This window comes from Chiloscyllium plagiosum, unplaced genomic scaffold, assembly GCF_037043375.1.
Source record: "Chiloscyllium plagiosum isolate Xiang-an unplaced genomic scaffold, Cpla_swu_hap1 HiC_scaffold_42, whole genome shotgun sequence".
NCBI lineage: Eukaryota > Metazoa > Chordata > Chondrichthyes > Orectolobiformes > Hemiscylliidae > Chiloscyllium > Chiloscyllium plagiosum.
This window is the reverse complement of record NW_028270180.1, coordinates 17,096,853-17,113,531: the sequence shown is the minus strand read 5'-3', so window position 1 is coordinate 17,113,531 and position 16,679 is coordinate 17,096,853. Positions and strand designations below refer to the sequence as shown.

The following is a 16,679-nucleotide window of genomic DNA, read 5'->3' as shown; positions in this document are numbered from 1 at the left end:
GCTGCTGCAACTAGATTTTATTCATGTCTGACCACGATGCTATAGCAAGTGGGAAGAATTGAGCTAGACTTTCCGACTTCCATAATTTGCTTCATGATCTGACATTCTATTTTAACCATGACCATTTTTCTTGGATTTTTGGCTTTAAAGCCAAGCGGTGTGTAACTTGAGTTCCAATTTGGTACTTCTGATTTGATGCAGTTGGTGACTGTGGAGGGGAGAGACAGCAGTTTCTTATTGATTTGTGTATTTTGAGCCTGACTGCAGTCCAGCTTTCTGTCAGTTGTTTGTTATCGAATACCCACAATGTGGAAACAGGCCCTTCGGCCCAGCCAGTCCACACTGACCCTGAGTGCCCCAACCAGGCCCACTCCCTGAACCTATCACTCTCTACATCTAGGAGAAAGTGAGGACTGCAGATGCTAGAGATCAGAGTCAAGAGTGTGGTGCTGGAAAAGCACAGCAGGTCAGGCAGCATCAGAGGAGCAGGAAAATTGGCATTTAGTTTTACCATGACTAATGTACCTAACCTACGCATCCCTGAACACTATGGGCAATTTAGCGTGGCCAGTCCACCCTAACCTGCACGGTTTTGGACTGTGGGAGGAAACCCACATAGAAACTGGGAGAATGTGCAAACCCCACATGGTTGCCCGAGGCTGGAATCAAGCCCAGGTCCCTGGTGCTGAGGTAGCAGTGCTAACCACTGAGCCACCGTGTCACCCACATAACAAAAGTAATTTGCTCAAAAACTATTCGCAATTTAAAGACTCCAGTTCCTGTCACCTGGTTGTGGAAGTGCCTTTTTGATTGTCACATGTCCCAAGGGACACTGAAGTTTTTTGTGTGCAGTACAGGCAGATCATACCATACAAAGTGCATCAGGGTAATGGGACAAAGAGAGGAATACAATATTACAGCTGCAGAGAAGGCAAATAGTGAGGCCTAGAAGAAGAAATGAAGTGGAAATAAACTAAAAGATCCAGTCCACTAATCCTGTAAATTTCAATATTTGATGCTTTGTCTCTAGCATGTGTAGTATTCCCTTCCTGATCGATCCTTCATGATGTTATTCAATTTGAGACTCTGCTTTAGGAACAATGTGGAAACTGATCTGATCTGTTCCCTCAATTTTGGCCCTTGAGCCCAGAAGATACATTTCAAATCCACTTGGCTTTCAGTACTACAAGGTTGCATTGTGTGTGCATCTGACCTGGTTGACTAGGGTCTCTCTGCAAGGCCGAAGCATTGGATCTAACTGCAGAAAACATTCCTGGTACAGTCTCAAATCTGCCTCTTTGGACTCTCCCTGTTAAAGGAGGGGCCAGTTGCAGAGTGAACCCTGAAGAGGGCTAGAATTGCTCTTGTCCACTCTCTGCCCTGAGCTAATTTTGTTACAGACCACGCAAGGTTATTTTGCACGTAGCAAGTGTAATGCTTTCAGATTTGATGGGTTTCTTTGTTCAATCTCAAACTGCTGCTGTTGTCAGATGGATCACAGTTTGGCCTAAACGTGTTAAACGTGGCTGCACTGTGAACTAAAGTTGCTGATGAAATTTAAAGTTGCAAAATTGTTTTATGGTTTACCATTTGCTGGGTTATCCCAAACTTGCTTCAGATGTCTGCTACCCCCTTTGTCTTTTGTGCTGATTTTGAGAGGTGCACCTTATTGACTAATCTAGATGTGAGGTGAGATGATGCTGTTCATGGCCACTTGACATTCAGTTTACTTGGTGGTTGACCAACAGTATTTTGCTTTGGAAGTGCTTTTTCTCTTGTGGAAAATTGGAATGCAAATTCAGCCTCATTTACCTGGGATTCTAAAATCACTCTAGGGTAATGAGGACTGCAGATTAGTGTAGAGTGTGGTGCTGGAAAAGCACAGCAGGTCAGCCAGTATCCGAGGAGCAGGAGAATCGACGTTTCCTTCAGGAATGAGGCTGGGAACTTCGGGGTGGAGGGATAAATGGGAGGGGGGTGGGGGGAGGAATAGGTGGATGGAGGTGGGAGCATGCTGGCTGCTGATATTTTTACACATCCAAGAATAGAGAAAAATCTATTTCTAAATATTCACAAATTAGTAGGTTTTATTGCTGTTTTGACTTGCCTCAACTGAAGCTCCTCTTGAATGTCCATCTAAAATAGACCTGCGCACAGCTGCAGAGAATGCTAGGAGTTGGCATTATGCTTGGCATATTGCAGTTGGCTAGACAGTTGGTTTATGAAGCAGTGTGATGCCAATAGCATGGGTTCACTTCCTGCACTGGCTGAGGTTACCATGAGAGAGAGCAGCCCTATGTTGTGGTGATATTCTGGGGGGCCTGGGTTTGAATCTTACCATGGTAGAAACTAAATTCAATAGAAACCAAATTTGGAATGGAGTCTAAGGTGCCTGTGCATCCATTGTGGATTGTCAGTGGAAATAAAAAAAAAAATCTGGTTCACTAATATCCCTTTTTAGGGAGGAAACTGCCATACTTATCTGGTCTGGCCTACGTGTGACTACAGACTCTCAGCAATGTGGTTGACTCTTAACTGCCCTCTGGGCAATAAATGCTAACCAAGGCATCCCTCAGTTTTTAAACAAAGACTATGGCAACATGACAGTGAATTGAGTCTGTGTAGCTCATGGCAATACTTGAGAATGCTTGATTCAAGCAAAATACTTTGGTTCTGGAAGTTTGAACATTTTAAAATTATTTTTGACTGGAGAGAGGAACAGAATGAATATTCAAACTCCCAGTTTGGATAGACATGTTGTGCAGAGATATTGGTGGAGGGCATCTAGTGGGGCGAAGATTGGAACTACTCGAGTAATAATTGATCTTATGGAAAAGTCGGCCCCCTATTTTTGGCCAAATAACCAGGAATTTTCCATACATCTCATGTAAAAGGCAACCCTTGTTCTTTACAGGTAACTGATTAACATTTGAGTCATTGTGCTGGCCGTCACATCCCACTCCAGATTTCCAGTCTGTCGGTGGTTCTGCTCCGTTCAACCTGCTGGCTGTTGTGTTCCACTCTGCGTTTTCAGAATTACCAGAATTCATTTTTTCCCTCTATTTGTTTAGAAATCAGTTGGTATGGTATGAATTGTGATAGCATGAGTTTTGACCCCTTAAATAGCAACCATGCAATAGTCGACCCTATAAATTTAACCTTAAAAAGTAGTCAAAAACATTCAGCAATTACTGTAGTATATATGGTATGTATTAGAAGTGGTGCTGGAACAATGGTTTGAGTGGACTCCTTCTGCACTAATGCTTCTGTGAATATAACCTTGCCTCAGAAACTTGCATATCCGAATTGGGATGTATAGTAGAGCAACTTGCAAATCATTGCCTGGCTTTTTTTTTTGAGCTTTCGCAGTCCACCTTCATACTGGCCATGTTTACCTGCCCCATTCACTAACCCTGAGCCCAGCTCATTTGTGGAAAACATTTTCAACTCCGGGTCGCTTGAGGTAACTCCGTTTCAACTGCTAGTTCTTTCACTGATTTTTATCCAGCTGTTATGAGAAATGCAAGTTTTGTCTGCAACACCTGGATTCTGCTCTTCAGAAGCTGCACTGGCTAAGTCCACCTCTTACTTTCAAACACATTCTAAATTTTGGTGTCCTTGTAATAGCTCACCCAGGTCGCCTTCACCTTGTTGCTGTTGAGTCTCCGTTAACTGCCAATTCAGCAACACCTCCGTTTGAATATGGAGGATCCTCAGTGGCATTTGATCGCAAAGGCCTGATGCTTGGTTAAACTGTTATCTGACGTTCAGATAAACTGGGATTCCTCTGTACTTTTTTTTTTCCAAAACCCTCCAAAGTAACCAACCTCCGTCAATATTATTTCCTCCAGCCCTACAACACTCCAGAATTGTACTCCCGATTCTAACTAGGAGAAAGTGAGGACTGCAGATGCTGGAGGTCAGAGCTCAATGTGTTGCTGGAAAAGCGCAGCAGGTCAGGCAGCATCAAAGGAACAGGAGATTCGACGTTTTGGGCATAAGCAACGTCGATTCTCCTGTTCCTTTGCTGCCTGACCTGCTGCGCTTTTCCAGCAACACATTTTTAAGCTCCTGATTCTAACCATCTACATGTTCCTGAATTTAATCTATTGGCAGCTTTACCTCCAGCTATCTAAGTGCTAGGCTCAAATTTGCCCTTTACCCCTCACTTTCTTTCTAGGCACTTCATAATCCTTGCCTGTTAAGTCTCCTTGCTGTATTTTTTCAATTTTTTTTTTGAAAAAATGTTTTTTCAAACTTTTGAAATGCTTGGGTAGCATGTCTATTTTACTGCAGTTAAGAACACAACACAGATTGGGTACAGAAACATAGAAAATCAGTGCAAGAGTAGGCTCCTTTTTTAAGCCTGGACCATCATTCAATATCATGGCTGATCATGCAATCTCAATATCCCACTCCTGCTTTCTCTCCATACCCGTGGATCCCTTTAGCCCCAAGGGCCATGTCCAGCTCCCTCTTGAACCTATGTAATGAACTGGCCCAGCAGCTTTCTGTGGGAGAGAATTCCATAGGTTGAGCTTCCTGAGTGAAAATATTCTTCCTCATCTCCGTCCTCAAATCACTGCCTTACCCCTTTATCCTTAGACTGTGCCCCCCTGAGTTCTGGACTTCCCCAACATACTATCCGCATCTAGCCTCTCCAGTCCAGATTTTGTCAGATCTCCCTGCTGCATCCCCCCCCCCCCCCCCCCCCCCCCCCCCCCCCGTCTTTCTACTATCCGGAGAATCAGTCTGGTGAACACTTGAGTTCTCTAAAGAAAACCAGGAGGGATAGAGTTCCAGTAGCAGTAAGAAGTGGGCCATTTTTCCTCCTCCTTCCCACCCCTAAAAAGACATTCTCTGTTTTAAACTGTTTCTTTCTTTGCCTCAATCTGTGCTGTCTTTTTGAAGCTAATTTAGTTTTGGATCTGCATCTGATCAGAGTTAAATAGCTCATTTTCTGTGACTATCTGAAGTTCATCTCAATGACTTCAGCAGCTTGCACTCCTAGATACTTTTGGATTGAGTAACCGTTCAATTGAAGGGTCTTGTTGGGAATGTTCCCTGTCATTTGAAAGCTTCCACTGTTGAGATTTTTTTTTTAACGATGAGAATCTCTGTGGAGTTGGAGAAATCTGCTTGAAGTTGCTGGTTACAGAATTGTCAGACCACCATGGTTTGTGTTTGTGATGAGCTGTTTGGAGATTTTATTTTTGAGAAGGGTGCTTTGAGTTGGATTGGAGTAAGAATTGCCTTTGTGTTTCTCCATGGGTAACAAGAAGGTATGCTTTTGAAAACCAATTACCTCCTTATGCTGGAGCAGTGCACTTTGCCAACTTTAGAAATTAAAATGTGTCGCCTGAACTACAAATCTGAAGCTGATTTTTCTTTTTTTCCCTTGAGAATTTTTGAGTTGGTGCTGTGATCCATTCCTGTATTAATGGATTAATAATAGTCATACAGCATGGAAACAGACCCGTCGGTCCAACCAGTCCATTATCCCAAATTAAACTAGTCTCGATTTGAACTGGGGTGGACAAAGTTAAGAGTCTCAACACCAAGTTATAGTCTAACAGGTTTATTTGGAAGCACGAGCTTTCAAAGTGCTGCTCCCTCATCAGGTGGTTGTGGAGCAGAATCATAAGACACAGAATTTATACTGGTCTCACCTGCCCGTGCTTGGCCAATATCCCTCAACACTTTTTATTGATGAATGTATCTAGATGTCTTTTTAACTGTAATTATACCCCCATCCACCATTTCCTCTGGAAGTTCATTCCACACACAAACCACCTTTTTTAAAAAAAAATTGCTCTTATGTCTTTTTTTTTAAATCTCTCTACCTTAAAATATGCCCCCTAGTCTTGAAATCCCTCACACTAGGGAAAAGACAACTATCATTCACCTTTTTTTAATATAAATCGTGAGGAATACAAATCTGAGGACACCCCCTAAACCTACGTTGAAGTGAAAAGGTCCAAACCCTCCATTCCTGGCAACATCCTGATAATCCTCTTCTAAATCCCATCCAGCTTTAATATCTTTCCTACAACAGGATGACCGGAACTGGATGCAGTATTCCAGAAGAGGCCTCACCAAAGTCCTGTGCAACCTCAGTGTAACATCCCAACTCCTCTACTCCGACCTGAGCAATGAAGGCAAGTGTGCTAAACACCTTAACCATCCGATCTATATGTGATACAAACTTTTAAAGAATTAATAATTGAACCCCTAGGTCTGTTTTACAACACTATCAAAGGCTTTACTTTTAATTGTACAAGTCTTGCCCTTGTTTGTTTTAACAAAATGTAATACCTTGTGTTTAGCCAAATTAAACTCCATCTGCCACTTCTCAGCCCATTGACCCAATTGATCGGGTCTTTTTAATCTTGAATAACCTTCACTGTCTACTATACCACCAAGCTTGGTGTCATCCGCAAACTTACTAACCATGTTTTCTATCTTCTCTCAATCATTTATGTACATGACAAACGGGGACCCAGCACTGATCCCTGCAGAATGCTGTTGGTCGCTGGTCTCCAGTCTGAAAAACAACCCTCTACTATCGCTGCCTCGTTTTTAAGCCAATTTTGTATCCAATTGTTTGGCTCATCCTGAAACCCATGTGATCTAACTTTACTAATTAAGCTACCGTGTGGAACCTTGTCAAAAGCTTTAGTCAAGTCCAAGTAAACTGTCGACCACTCTGCCCTCATCAATCATTTTGCTTGCTTCCTGAAAATATAACTCCAATTTGAGACACACTGTTTCCCTTGCACAAAATCCTGCTGACTCTCTAATTATCCCTTTCCTCACCGCACCAGGAACCCAGGTTCAATTCCAGCCTCTGGCAACTGGAAACTCCACCACAGACATTCTCCCTGTGTCTGCGTGGGTTTCTTCTGGATGCTCTGGTTTCCTCCCACAGTCCAGAAATGTGCAGGTTAGGTGAATTGGCCATGCTAAGTTGCCCATAGTGTTCAGGGATGTGTAGGCTAGGCGCATTAATCAGGGGAAATGTAGGGTAATAATGGATGGGAATGGGTCCGGGTGGTGTGGTGCTCTGAGGGTCAGTGTGGGCCTTGTGGGCCAAATGGCCTGTTTCCCCACACGGAATCTGAAAGGCATACAAATCCATCTTTCAGAATCACTTCCAACAACTTTCCACCTTGAAGTCAGACTCTCAGTTAGTAAATAACTACAATATACTTTCATTTAACTGCCCTATGCCTGATGGTCTGGAATAAATCTTGTGTGGCTCAAGGCACAGTTTGGCTTGAAGCACTATAGAAATGATCCAGACGGTGTCTTTTTAGCTGAGGACCTACTTGGCTGGGAGTGTGGTTGGATAAACACCTGGTGAATTCTGGAGCTGATGTTTGCAGATACAATTCCCTAATTTGTTTAGACACATGAACGACCTCCAGGGTTAAAGTGACTCTTGAACTATTAAATTTTGTTAGGCTCTTAATATACGTGAAACCAAATATTGCACTACCTGCCAAATTTCCAGAGATGGCAGAAGCTCATGAAATGAAATCTGTTTAAAGATTTACCTACACCAGCAGAAGGAATGGCCTGATCCAAAATCCTGCTGGATTAAAGTGCACACCTCGAATTCAAATAGAAAATTTTGTGTAAGCGTTTTGCTAGAGTAAAATTTGTAAAGCGCTCTAACTCCTCCTCACGCTGACATTGCTGAAAATGAATTTGTGGTATCCTTTTTCTTCAGACCTTTGTCTAAAAATAATCTCAAATCTTGACCCTTTCCAGAGACCCAAGTCCTTTCAAGGTGATCCCTAAGCTTTTTAAAAAAGTAAGGTGTACTTCTGTAAGACTCCAAAACAAATTTGAAACCAGTTGTCATGGTAATTAAAAGCAGCAGACCAAAGGATAGTGTTTCAAGGCTTCAGGCAATAATGACAGCAGTTTTTTGATCTGGTTTTTTGATCTCTTCATTAAGAGACTCTGAAAGCTGATAAACTAATGCTTTTGGAGGTTTCACTGCGATTGGCAAAAGTAGTGAGGAAAGAGATCAATCTGAGACTGGTACAGTTGAGAACAGAAAGGAGTCAAACAGGCAGGGACAAGGTTGGACGAAAAACTAAACTGCATTTATTTCAATGCAAGGGGCCTAACAGGGAAGGCAGATGAATTCAGGGTATGGTCAGGAACATGGGACTGGGATATCATAGCAATTACGGAAACATGGCTCAGGGATGGGCAGGACTGGCAGCTTAATGTTCCAGGATACAAATCCTACAGGAAGGGTAGAAAGGGAGGCAAGAGAGGAGAGGGAGTGGCCTTTTTGATAAGGGATAGCATTACAGCTGTGCTGAGGGAGGATATTCCAGGAAATACATCCAGGGAAGTTATTTGGGTGGAACTGAGAAATAAGAAAGGGATGATCATCTTATTGGGATTGTATTATAGACCCCCTAATTGTCAGAGGGAAATTGAGAAACTTGTAAGGAGATCTCAGCTATCTGTAAGAATAATAGAGTAGTTATGGTAGGGGATTTTTAACTTTCCAAACATCGACTGGGACTGCCATAGTGTTAAAGGTTTTAAATGGAGAGGAATTTAAGTGCTACAAGACAATTTTCTGATTCAGTATGTGGATGTACCTACTAGAGAAGATGCAAAACATGACCTCTTGGGAAATAAGGCAGGGCAGGTGACTGAGGTGTCAGTGGGGGAGCACTTTGGGGCCAGCGACCATAATTCTATTCGTTTTAAATTAGTGACGGAAAAGGATAGACCACATCTATAAGTTGAAGTTCTAAATTGAAGAAAGGCCAATTTTGACAGTGTTAGGCAAGAACTTTTGAAAGCTGATTGGGGACAGATGTTCTCAGGTAAAGGGACGGCTGGAAAATGGGAAGCCTTCAGAAATGAGAGCGAGAATCCAGAAAAAGTATATTCCTGTCAGGGTGAAAGGGAAGGCTGGTAGGTATAGAGAATGCTGGATGACGAAAGAAATTGAGGGTTTGGTTAAGAAAAAGAAGGAAGCATATGTCCGGTATAGACAGGATAGATCGAGTGAATCCTTAGAGTATAAAGAAAGTAGGAGTATACTTGAGGGCAAAAAGGGACATGAAATAGCTTTGGCAAATAGAATTAAGGAGAATCCAAAGGGTTTTTACAAATACATTAAGGACAAAAGGGTAACTAGGGAGACAATAGGGCCCCTCAAAGATCAGCAAGGCAGCCTTTGTGTGGAGCTGCAGAAAATGGAGGAGATACTAAATAAGTATTTTGCATCAGTATCTACTGTGGAAAAGGATATGGAAGATATAGACTGTAGGGAAATAGATGGTGACATCTTGCAAAATGTCCTGATTACTGAGGGGTAAGTGCTGGATGTCTTGAAACTGATAACGGTGGATAAATCCCCAGGACCTGATCAGGTGTACCAAAGAACTGTGGGAAGCTAGGGAAGTGATTGCTGGGCCTCTTGCTGAGATATTTGTATCATCGATAGTCACAGGTGAGGTATCGGAATTCTGGAGGTTGGCAAACATGGTGCCACTGTTTAAGAAAGGCAGTAAAGACAAGCCAGGGAACGATAGACTAGTGAGCCTGATGTCGGTGGTGGGCAAGTTGTTGGAGGGAATCCTGAGGGATGTATATATATTTGCAAAGGCAAGGACTGATTCGGGATAGTCAACGTGGCTTTGTGCGTGGGAAATCATGTCTCTCAAACTTGATTGAGTTTTTTGAAGAAGTAACAAAAGATTGAGGGCAGAGCAGCAGATGTGAACTATATGGACTTCAGTAAGGCGTTTGACAAGGTTCCCCATAGGAGACTGATTCGCAAGGTTAGATCTTATGGAACACTGAGAACTAGCCATTTGGATACAGAACTGACTCAAAGGTAGAAGACAGAGGGTGGTGGTGATGGGGTTGTTTTTCAGACTGGAGGCCTGTGACCAGTGGAGTGCTACAAAGATTGGTGCTGGGTCCTCTACTTTTTGACATTTACATAATTATTTGGATGCGGGCATAAGAGGTACAGGTTAGTAAGTTTGCAGATGACACCAAAATTGGAGGTGTAGTGGACAGCGAAGAGGGTTACCTCAGATTACAACAGGATCGTGGCAGATGGAGTTTAATTCAAATAAATGCGAGGTGCTGCATTTTGGGAAAGCAAATCTTAGCAGGACTTATACACTTAATGGTAAGGTCCTTGGGAGTGTTGCTGAACAAAGAGACCTTGGAGTGCAGGTTCATAGCTCCTTGAAAGTGGAGTCGCAGGTAGATAGGCTAGTGAAGAAGGCGTTTGGTATGCTTTCCTTTATTGGTCAGAGTATTGAGTACAGGAGTTAGGAGGTCATGTTGCGGCTGTGCAGGACATTGGTTAGGCCACTTGGAATATTGTGTACAATTCTGGTCTCCTTCCTATCGGAAAGATGTTGTGAAACATGAAAGGGTTCAGAAAAGATTTACAAGGATGTTGCCAGGGTTGGAGGATTTGAGCTGTAGGGAGAAGCTGAACAGGCTGGGGCTGTTTTCCCTGGAGTGTCAGAAGCTGAGGGGTAACCTTATAAAGGTTTACAAAATTGAGGGGCATGGATAGGATAAATAGGCAAAGTCTTTTCCCTGGGGTCAGGGAGTCCAGAACTAGAGGGCATAGGTTTAGGGTGAGGGGAAAGATATGAGAGACCCAAGGGGCAACGTTTTCATGCAGAGGGTGGTAAGTGTATGGAATGAGCTACCAGAGGAAGTGGTGGAGGCTGGTACAATTGCAAGATTTAAGAGGCATTTCGATGGGTATATGAATAGGAAGGGTTTGGAGGGATATGAGCCAGGTGCTGGCAGGTGAGACTAGATTGGGTTGGGATATCTGGCAGGTGTGGATGGGTTGGACCGAAGGGTCTGTTTCCATGTTTTGCATATCTAGACTTTATATGGAGATGTTTTACCCCAAATTGTTCCAAATTTTCAAGGGCCAAAGAACTGAAACCTCTATCAACACACAACTTTGAAGGTATTGGACCAAGTTGAAGCCTTCCTAAGAGGGGAAAAAATGCAGACTGGAACCCTGGTTTTATTTTTTGGTTTAAAAGAAACCCCACAAGATCGCAGAAGCGGAGATATTTACATGAGTGGTCCCCTCTAGAGGCTGTTTTCTTTTTTGAGGAAGAGTATCAGGGTTTCAGAGGGCTGAGTGCAACTTTCCTAGAATAAGCCAAGAGAAGTTGGCAGCTGTCTCCTTTTCATGAGTAAAGGCAGTGAAGAGAAGGGTTAATTGAGAGTTTCAAATTCAGGAGTTGCTCTTCATGAAGCAAATGAGAAACTTTATTGCAAATGTGACAATAGCCAGGTCTGCCAGAGGTACAAGGAGTGGAAGCTAACTGTCTGTCATATGAACAATTTGGATGAGAATAAAGGAGGCATGGTTTGCAAGTTGGCAGATGACAACAAAATAAGTGGTCTTGTGGATAATTAAGGTTATCTAAGAGCAAAACTGGGTCGAGGTATGGCAGATGGACTTCAATATAGATAAATGTAAGGTGTTGCATTTTGCTAAGACGAACCAGGGCAGGACTCGCACAGGTAATGTTCGGGCCATGGCGAATATTGTAGAGATCTAGGGGTGCTGGTATGCAGTTCTTTGAAAGTGATGTCATGGGTAGAGTGGTGAAGAAGGCATTTGGCACATTTACCTTTTTTGGTCAGAGCATTGAGTGCTGGAGTTGGGATCTCATTACAAGACTTTGGTAAAGCCACATGTGGAGCCGTGCATATGATTCTGGTGATCCTGGAATGGCAGGGCTGATGTATGAAGAGAAACTGGATTGAGTTGGACAATATTCACAGGTTCAGTGGAATGGAGGAGGGAAACTCAAATCTATACAATTCTAACAGGGCTAGATAGGCTAAATGCAAGAAAAGCTGTTCCCAATGACTGAACTCAGAACTAAGGTAAGGGGTAGGCCATTTTAGGACTGAAAATATCCCTCCCCCACCCCCAAACCAGAGTGTGGTGCAATTCTGTACCACAGATGAAACAAAAACATTTGTTTGCAGGAAGGAGATAGTGTTGTTGAGGAGAAAGTGGGGACAGGGTGCAGAGTTGGAGGATCAACCATGATCATGTTGAGTTTGCTCTACTATTCAATGGGCTGAGTGGTCGGTTTGTGTGCTTGTATTCCGTCTCCAACTCTGGTTAAATCTGCTTTGATATTGACTATGATCATGGTTGATCTGATCTTGGCCATCAGCTTCACAACTCCCATCTGATCCCCATGTTCCTCAATTCCCTGAGACTGTAGACATAATAAACGCTGAATCCTCCACAATCCTCAGGAGTAGAGAATCTCAACACACAGGGTAGCCCAACACTGCCCAACCAACACACAGGGTAGCCTTCTCTGTATGCACCCTGCCAAGTCCTTCTAATGTTGGTTTCACCTTGGTCATTACTTGTACTCGTTGCATGATGTGTAGTCTAGACTCTTTCTACAGCCTAACCCCTTCAACCCAGGGGTTAGTTGAATGAACATTTTGTATGCAGAGCCACCTCAGTTACCTGACGTAATACTCCTTGGCCGTGTTATTTAAATAATCAAGGTAGCCCTGCGCTGCTAATGAAATTAAGGAGACAGCGTTGTACACAGTACTCCAGCTGTGGTCTCACTGAAGGTCCTGAATGTCTGTTGCAATCTTCATACTTTCCCTAACAAATACCAAAATTTAGTTTGTGGTTTTAGGCACTTTCTACATTTGCATTCTGACTTTGATTCACTTGTTAGGATACCCAGATCCCTCTGCAGCATTTTGCAATCTCTTTAACATTCTGCCTTTACTTAATTTTTGCCAAATTGGATTATTTCATGCTTTCCTGCATTAAGCTGTAACTGCCTCATTTTTTTGCCCACTCACTTAAAGGACTCTGCAACAGGATCTAAATTGTTTTCATCCACCTCCGCCTCTGTCATCGGCTAACGTGGCAACCATATATCCTGCCCCTTCCTTCAAGTATAGCGGTAAGTTGAGGGTGTAGGAAATGTCCTTGTGGTTGACTATGGGTTGCCAACCTGAAAATGGCCCACTATTCCCATCTCCACATCCTGCTTGCTAATTGTTCCTTTATCCCTGCCAACTAAGCAATGAGCTGCTTGGTTTGAAGAAACCTGTGGATGAGGGTAGGGCAGTTAATGTGGTGTACAAGGACTTCAGTAAAGCCTTTAAGGTTCCACAAGGTAGGTTATTGGAGAAAAGGCAGAGGCATGGGATTGAAGGTGATTTGGTAGTTTGGATTAGGAACTGGCTTTCTGTCAGAAGGCAACGAGTGGTGATTGATGGAAAATATTCAGCCTGGAGTCACCTTACTAGTGGTGTGCCACAAGGAGTTTTGGGACCACTATTGTTTGTCATTTTTATAAACTACTTGGACGCAGGCACAGGTGGATGGGTTAGTAAGTTTGCAGATGATACTAAAGTCGGTGGAGTGGTGGGGACAGTGTGGAAGAATGTTGGAGGGAGACTTGGATAAACTGCAGAATTGGGCTGAAAGGTGGCAAACGAGCTCCATGCAGATAAATGTGAGGTGATTCACTTTGGGACGAATAACAGGAAGGCAGAATACTGGGTCAATGGAAAAATTCTTGGTAGAGTGGATGTGCAGAGGGTGTCTGTGCACACAGATCCCTGAAAGTTGCCACCAGGTTGATAGTGCTGTTAAGAAGGCATACGGTGTGTTAGGTTCATTGGTAGAGGGATTGAGTTCCGGATCAGTGATGTCATGCTGCAACTATACAAAATATTAGTGCGGCCACAGTTGGAATATTGTGTACAATTCTGGTCGCCCCGTTACAAGAAGGATGTGGAAGCATTGGAAAAGGAGATTTACCAGGGTGTTGCCTGGTATGGAGCATAGGTTTTCGGAACAGCTGAGCAACTTGGGTCTGCTCTCCTTGGAGAGAAGGCTGAGAGGATTTAATAGAGACATACAAAATGATTAGGTAGGGTGGACAGTGAGTCTTTTTTCCAGGATGATGTCAGCTTGTACGAGGGGGCATAACTACAAATTGAGGGGTAATAGATTAGAGACGGATGTCAGAGGCAGGTTCTTTACTCAGTGGTAAGGATGTGGAATGCCGTGTCTGCCAATATAGTTAACTCCGCCACACTAGGGAGATTTAAACAATCCTTGGATAAGCACATGGATAATGATGGGGCAGTGTAGGGGGATGGGCTTAGATTGGTTCACAGGTCAGCGCAGCATTGAGGGCCGAAGGGCCTGTACTGTGCTGTATTGTTCTATGTACCTCGGTAAATGCACATCTACAGCTGCAGATGATAACTGGTGTTATTGCCATGAGATGTTTAAACTGCATTGTCTAAATGGCAATGGGTCCTTACCACCATTCTCAATTTCTCCCGTCTGTGTAAAACTGTTCCATAATTTCAATCCTGAAATGCCCCGGGGCTATTTCTCATCCGCTCCTGAAGTGAAAGCATTTCCACTTAACCAATTTCCCTACTGAAATCCTAGTCCTGGAGAGAGAGCATTTCAACTCTTCTTTGTTATCCTAAACTTCAAAACAAAATCGCCCTCCTAAATTCCAGGGCATGCTCTGCTAGTTTTGTGTAGTTTCTTTGTTTGGCATCCCAGTTTTATTTTTGTGAACTTGTATTGCACTTTGCCTTGCGGGTCAGTAGATCCTTTCTAAAGTATATGCAGTCTCGAGCAGCATTACCCCCTCAGCTGTTCGATTCTACCTACTTCAGACAATTTATTGTGAACCCCTCCAGCTGTAAACTTCCATAAATTAATTCTAATGCCTCTGCTAAAGACCAGCACTTCCTGGTTTTGTTTTTTTTTTGGGGTTGCCTGAGCATATCCCTAATTGGAATTTTGTTCTAACAGCTCAAACATGGACGTCATGCCAGAGATGTCATGTCACTGTGTAAAGCCTAGAAAGGATTTGTGTGGTGCTTTTGGTGACTACTGCAGTGTCCAATGTACTGCACAGCCATTGCTGACGTGGTCACCTGTAATGTAGAAAGCAGCAGCCCCATTGGTTTTGTAGCAAGCGCTCTCGAGCAGAAATGCTTTTGGCCCTTTGGCTGAGGGTCACTGGCAAAACCAGCATCTGTAATTGCTGGTGGTCAGCTGTTTTGTGTCTCCTGCAGCCGATGTGGTGTAGTTAGACTCAGTGCTGTTGGCAAGAACTTTAGGATTGTTGAATGGGCGACAGTCAGCTGGTACTGTTTTCCCACTGTGTCTATTTCTCCTGCTTGTCTGGTAGATGCAGTGGATTTTGAAGGTGCTGTTGAAGAAAGTTGCTGCAGTGCATCCTGTTGTAAGTGTTTCACATTGCTGCCCCTGTAGTGGTGAAGGAAGTGAAAGCTAAAAGTGGTGCTTGTGGTGTCAATTGAATTTATTGTCATGTGTACCGAGGCACAGTGAAAAGCTTTGTCTTACAAGCAATACAGGCAGTTCAGAGTTAAATAGCACAGATAGTAAATAATAGGGAAACAACAAAATCAAAAATACATGTACAGGCAAATGTTGAGTTTGTGCATTCATTCAGTATTGGGTGGCACAGTGGTTAGCACTGCTGCCTCACAGCGCCAGAGACCCGGGTTCAATTCCTGCCTCAGGCGACTGACTGTGTGGAGTTTGCACATTCTGCCTGTGTCTGCGTGGGTTTCCTCCCATAGTCTAAAGATGTGCAGGTTAGATGAATTGGCCATGCTAAATTGCCCGTAGTGTTAGGTAAGGGGTAAATGTAAGGGTATGGGTGGGTTGCGCTTCGGTGGGTCGGTGTGGACTTGTTGGGCCGAAGGGCCTATTTTCACGCTGTAATGTAATCTAATCTGTTCTAACCACAGTAGGGTAGAAACCGTTTCAAAACTGGCTGGTGCGTGTTCAGGCTTCTGTACCTTCTCCTTGTCCTGGATGGTGTTGAGCCTCTTTAGAACTGTTGGCGTTGCCACTTTCCAGATAAGTAAGGTGTAATCTATCACACACCTGACATGAGCCTTGTAGGTGTTGCACAAGTTTTGATGACCCAGTTACACTCCTCAGACTTCCCAGCTTCTGACCCACGCTTGTCACCGCAGTATTTATATGGCTGGTCTAATTCAGTTTCTGATCAGTGGTAACTCCCAGGATTTTGATAGGGGGTGGTGAATGTTAAAGGGAGGCGGTTAGATCTTTATTCAGAATATGGCCTAGTGAGGACTCTGCCTGTGGGAACAATAATTTTCTGAGATAAGTGGCTGGTGCTGACCATCAGCCCAAGCCTGAATGTTGTCTTGTCCTTGCCATACATGGGAAGGAGGTCTTTACTATTGGAGTAAATAATAGTGAATGCTGCAGCCATCAGTGAACTGATCTCAGACTTTTACTAGAGGATACGGCAATGACTGGATAACATCCTGTCCCTCACTAATAAAAATGGTGCCATGGGATCCTTTATACTCGGGGGCAGGTGGTGAATGTGTTTAATGCCACATTGGTGAGATGGCACCCCTCAGTGCAGCAGTCCCCCTACCCAGTGTGTTAGCTTTCTTTTATGTTGTGCTCTAGGGGGATCCTGAATCTAGAACATCTATCTTCGATGGGCCTCCCATGACTGAAACTGCTAAAGAACCTCCCCCTTTGGAACAGGAATGAGGCAGTTTCTGTGGCCAGTGGAAACTAGTTGAAAGAGTCAAGGTAC

The 16,679-nt window shown here is 43.6% G+C and overlaps 1 protein-coding gene across 7 annotated transcripts in view; it reads left to right on the top strand.

Moving 5' to 3' along the window:
* The window catches only part of LOC122542628 (RNA-binding protein with multiple splicing 2), a 110,428-nt gene that overhangs the window by 80,365 nt on the left and 13,384 nt on the right, over positions 1-16,679 (top strand). For 6 of the 7 annotated variants that reach the window (XM_087982032.1, XM_087982030.1, XM_087982033.1 and 3 more), the window contains one exon: positions 6,056-6,158. The exons of the other annotated variant lie outside the window; for it this stretch is intronic. In XM_087982032.1, the coding sequence (XP_087838158.1) occupies positions 6,056-6,158 (103 nt within the window). The remainder of the gene's footprint in view (positions 1-6,055; positions 6,159-16,679) is intronic. 7 annotated transcript variants of the gene reach the window in all.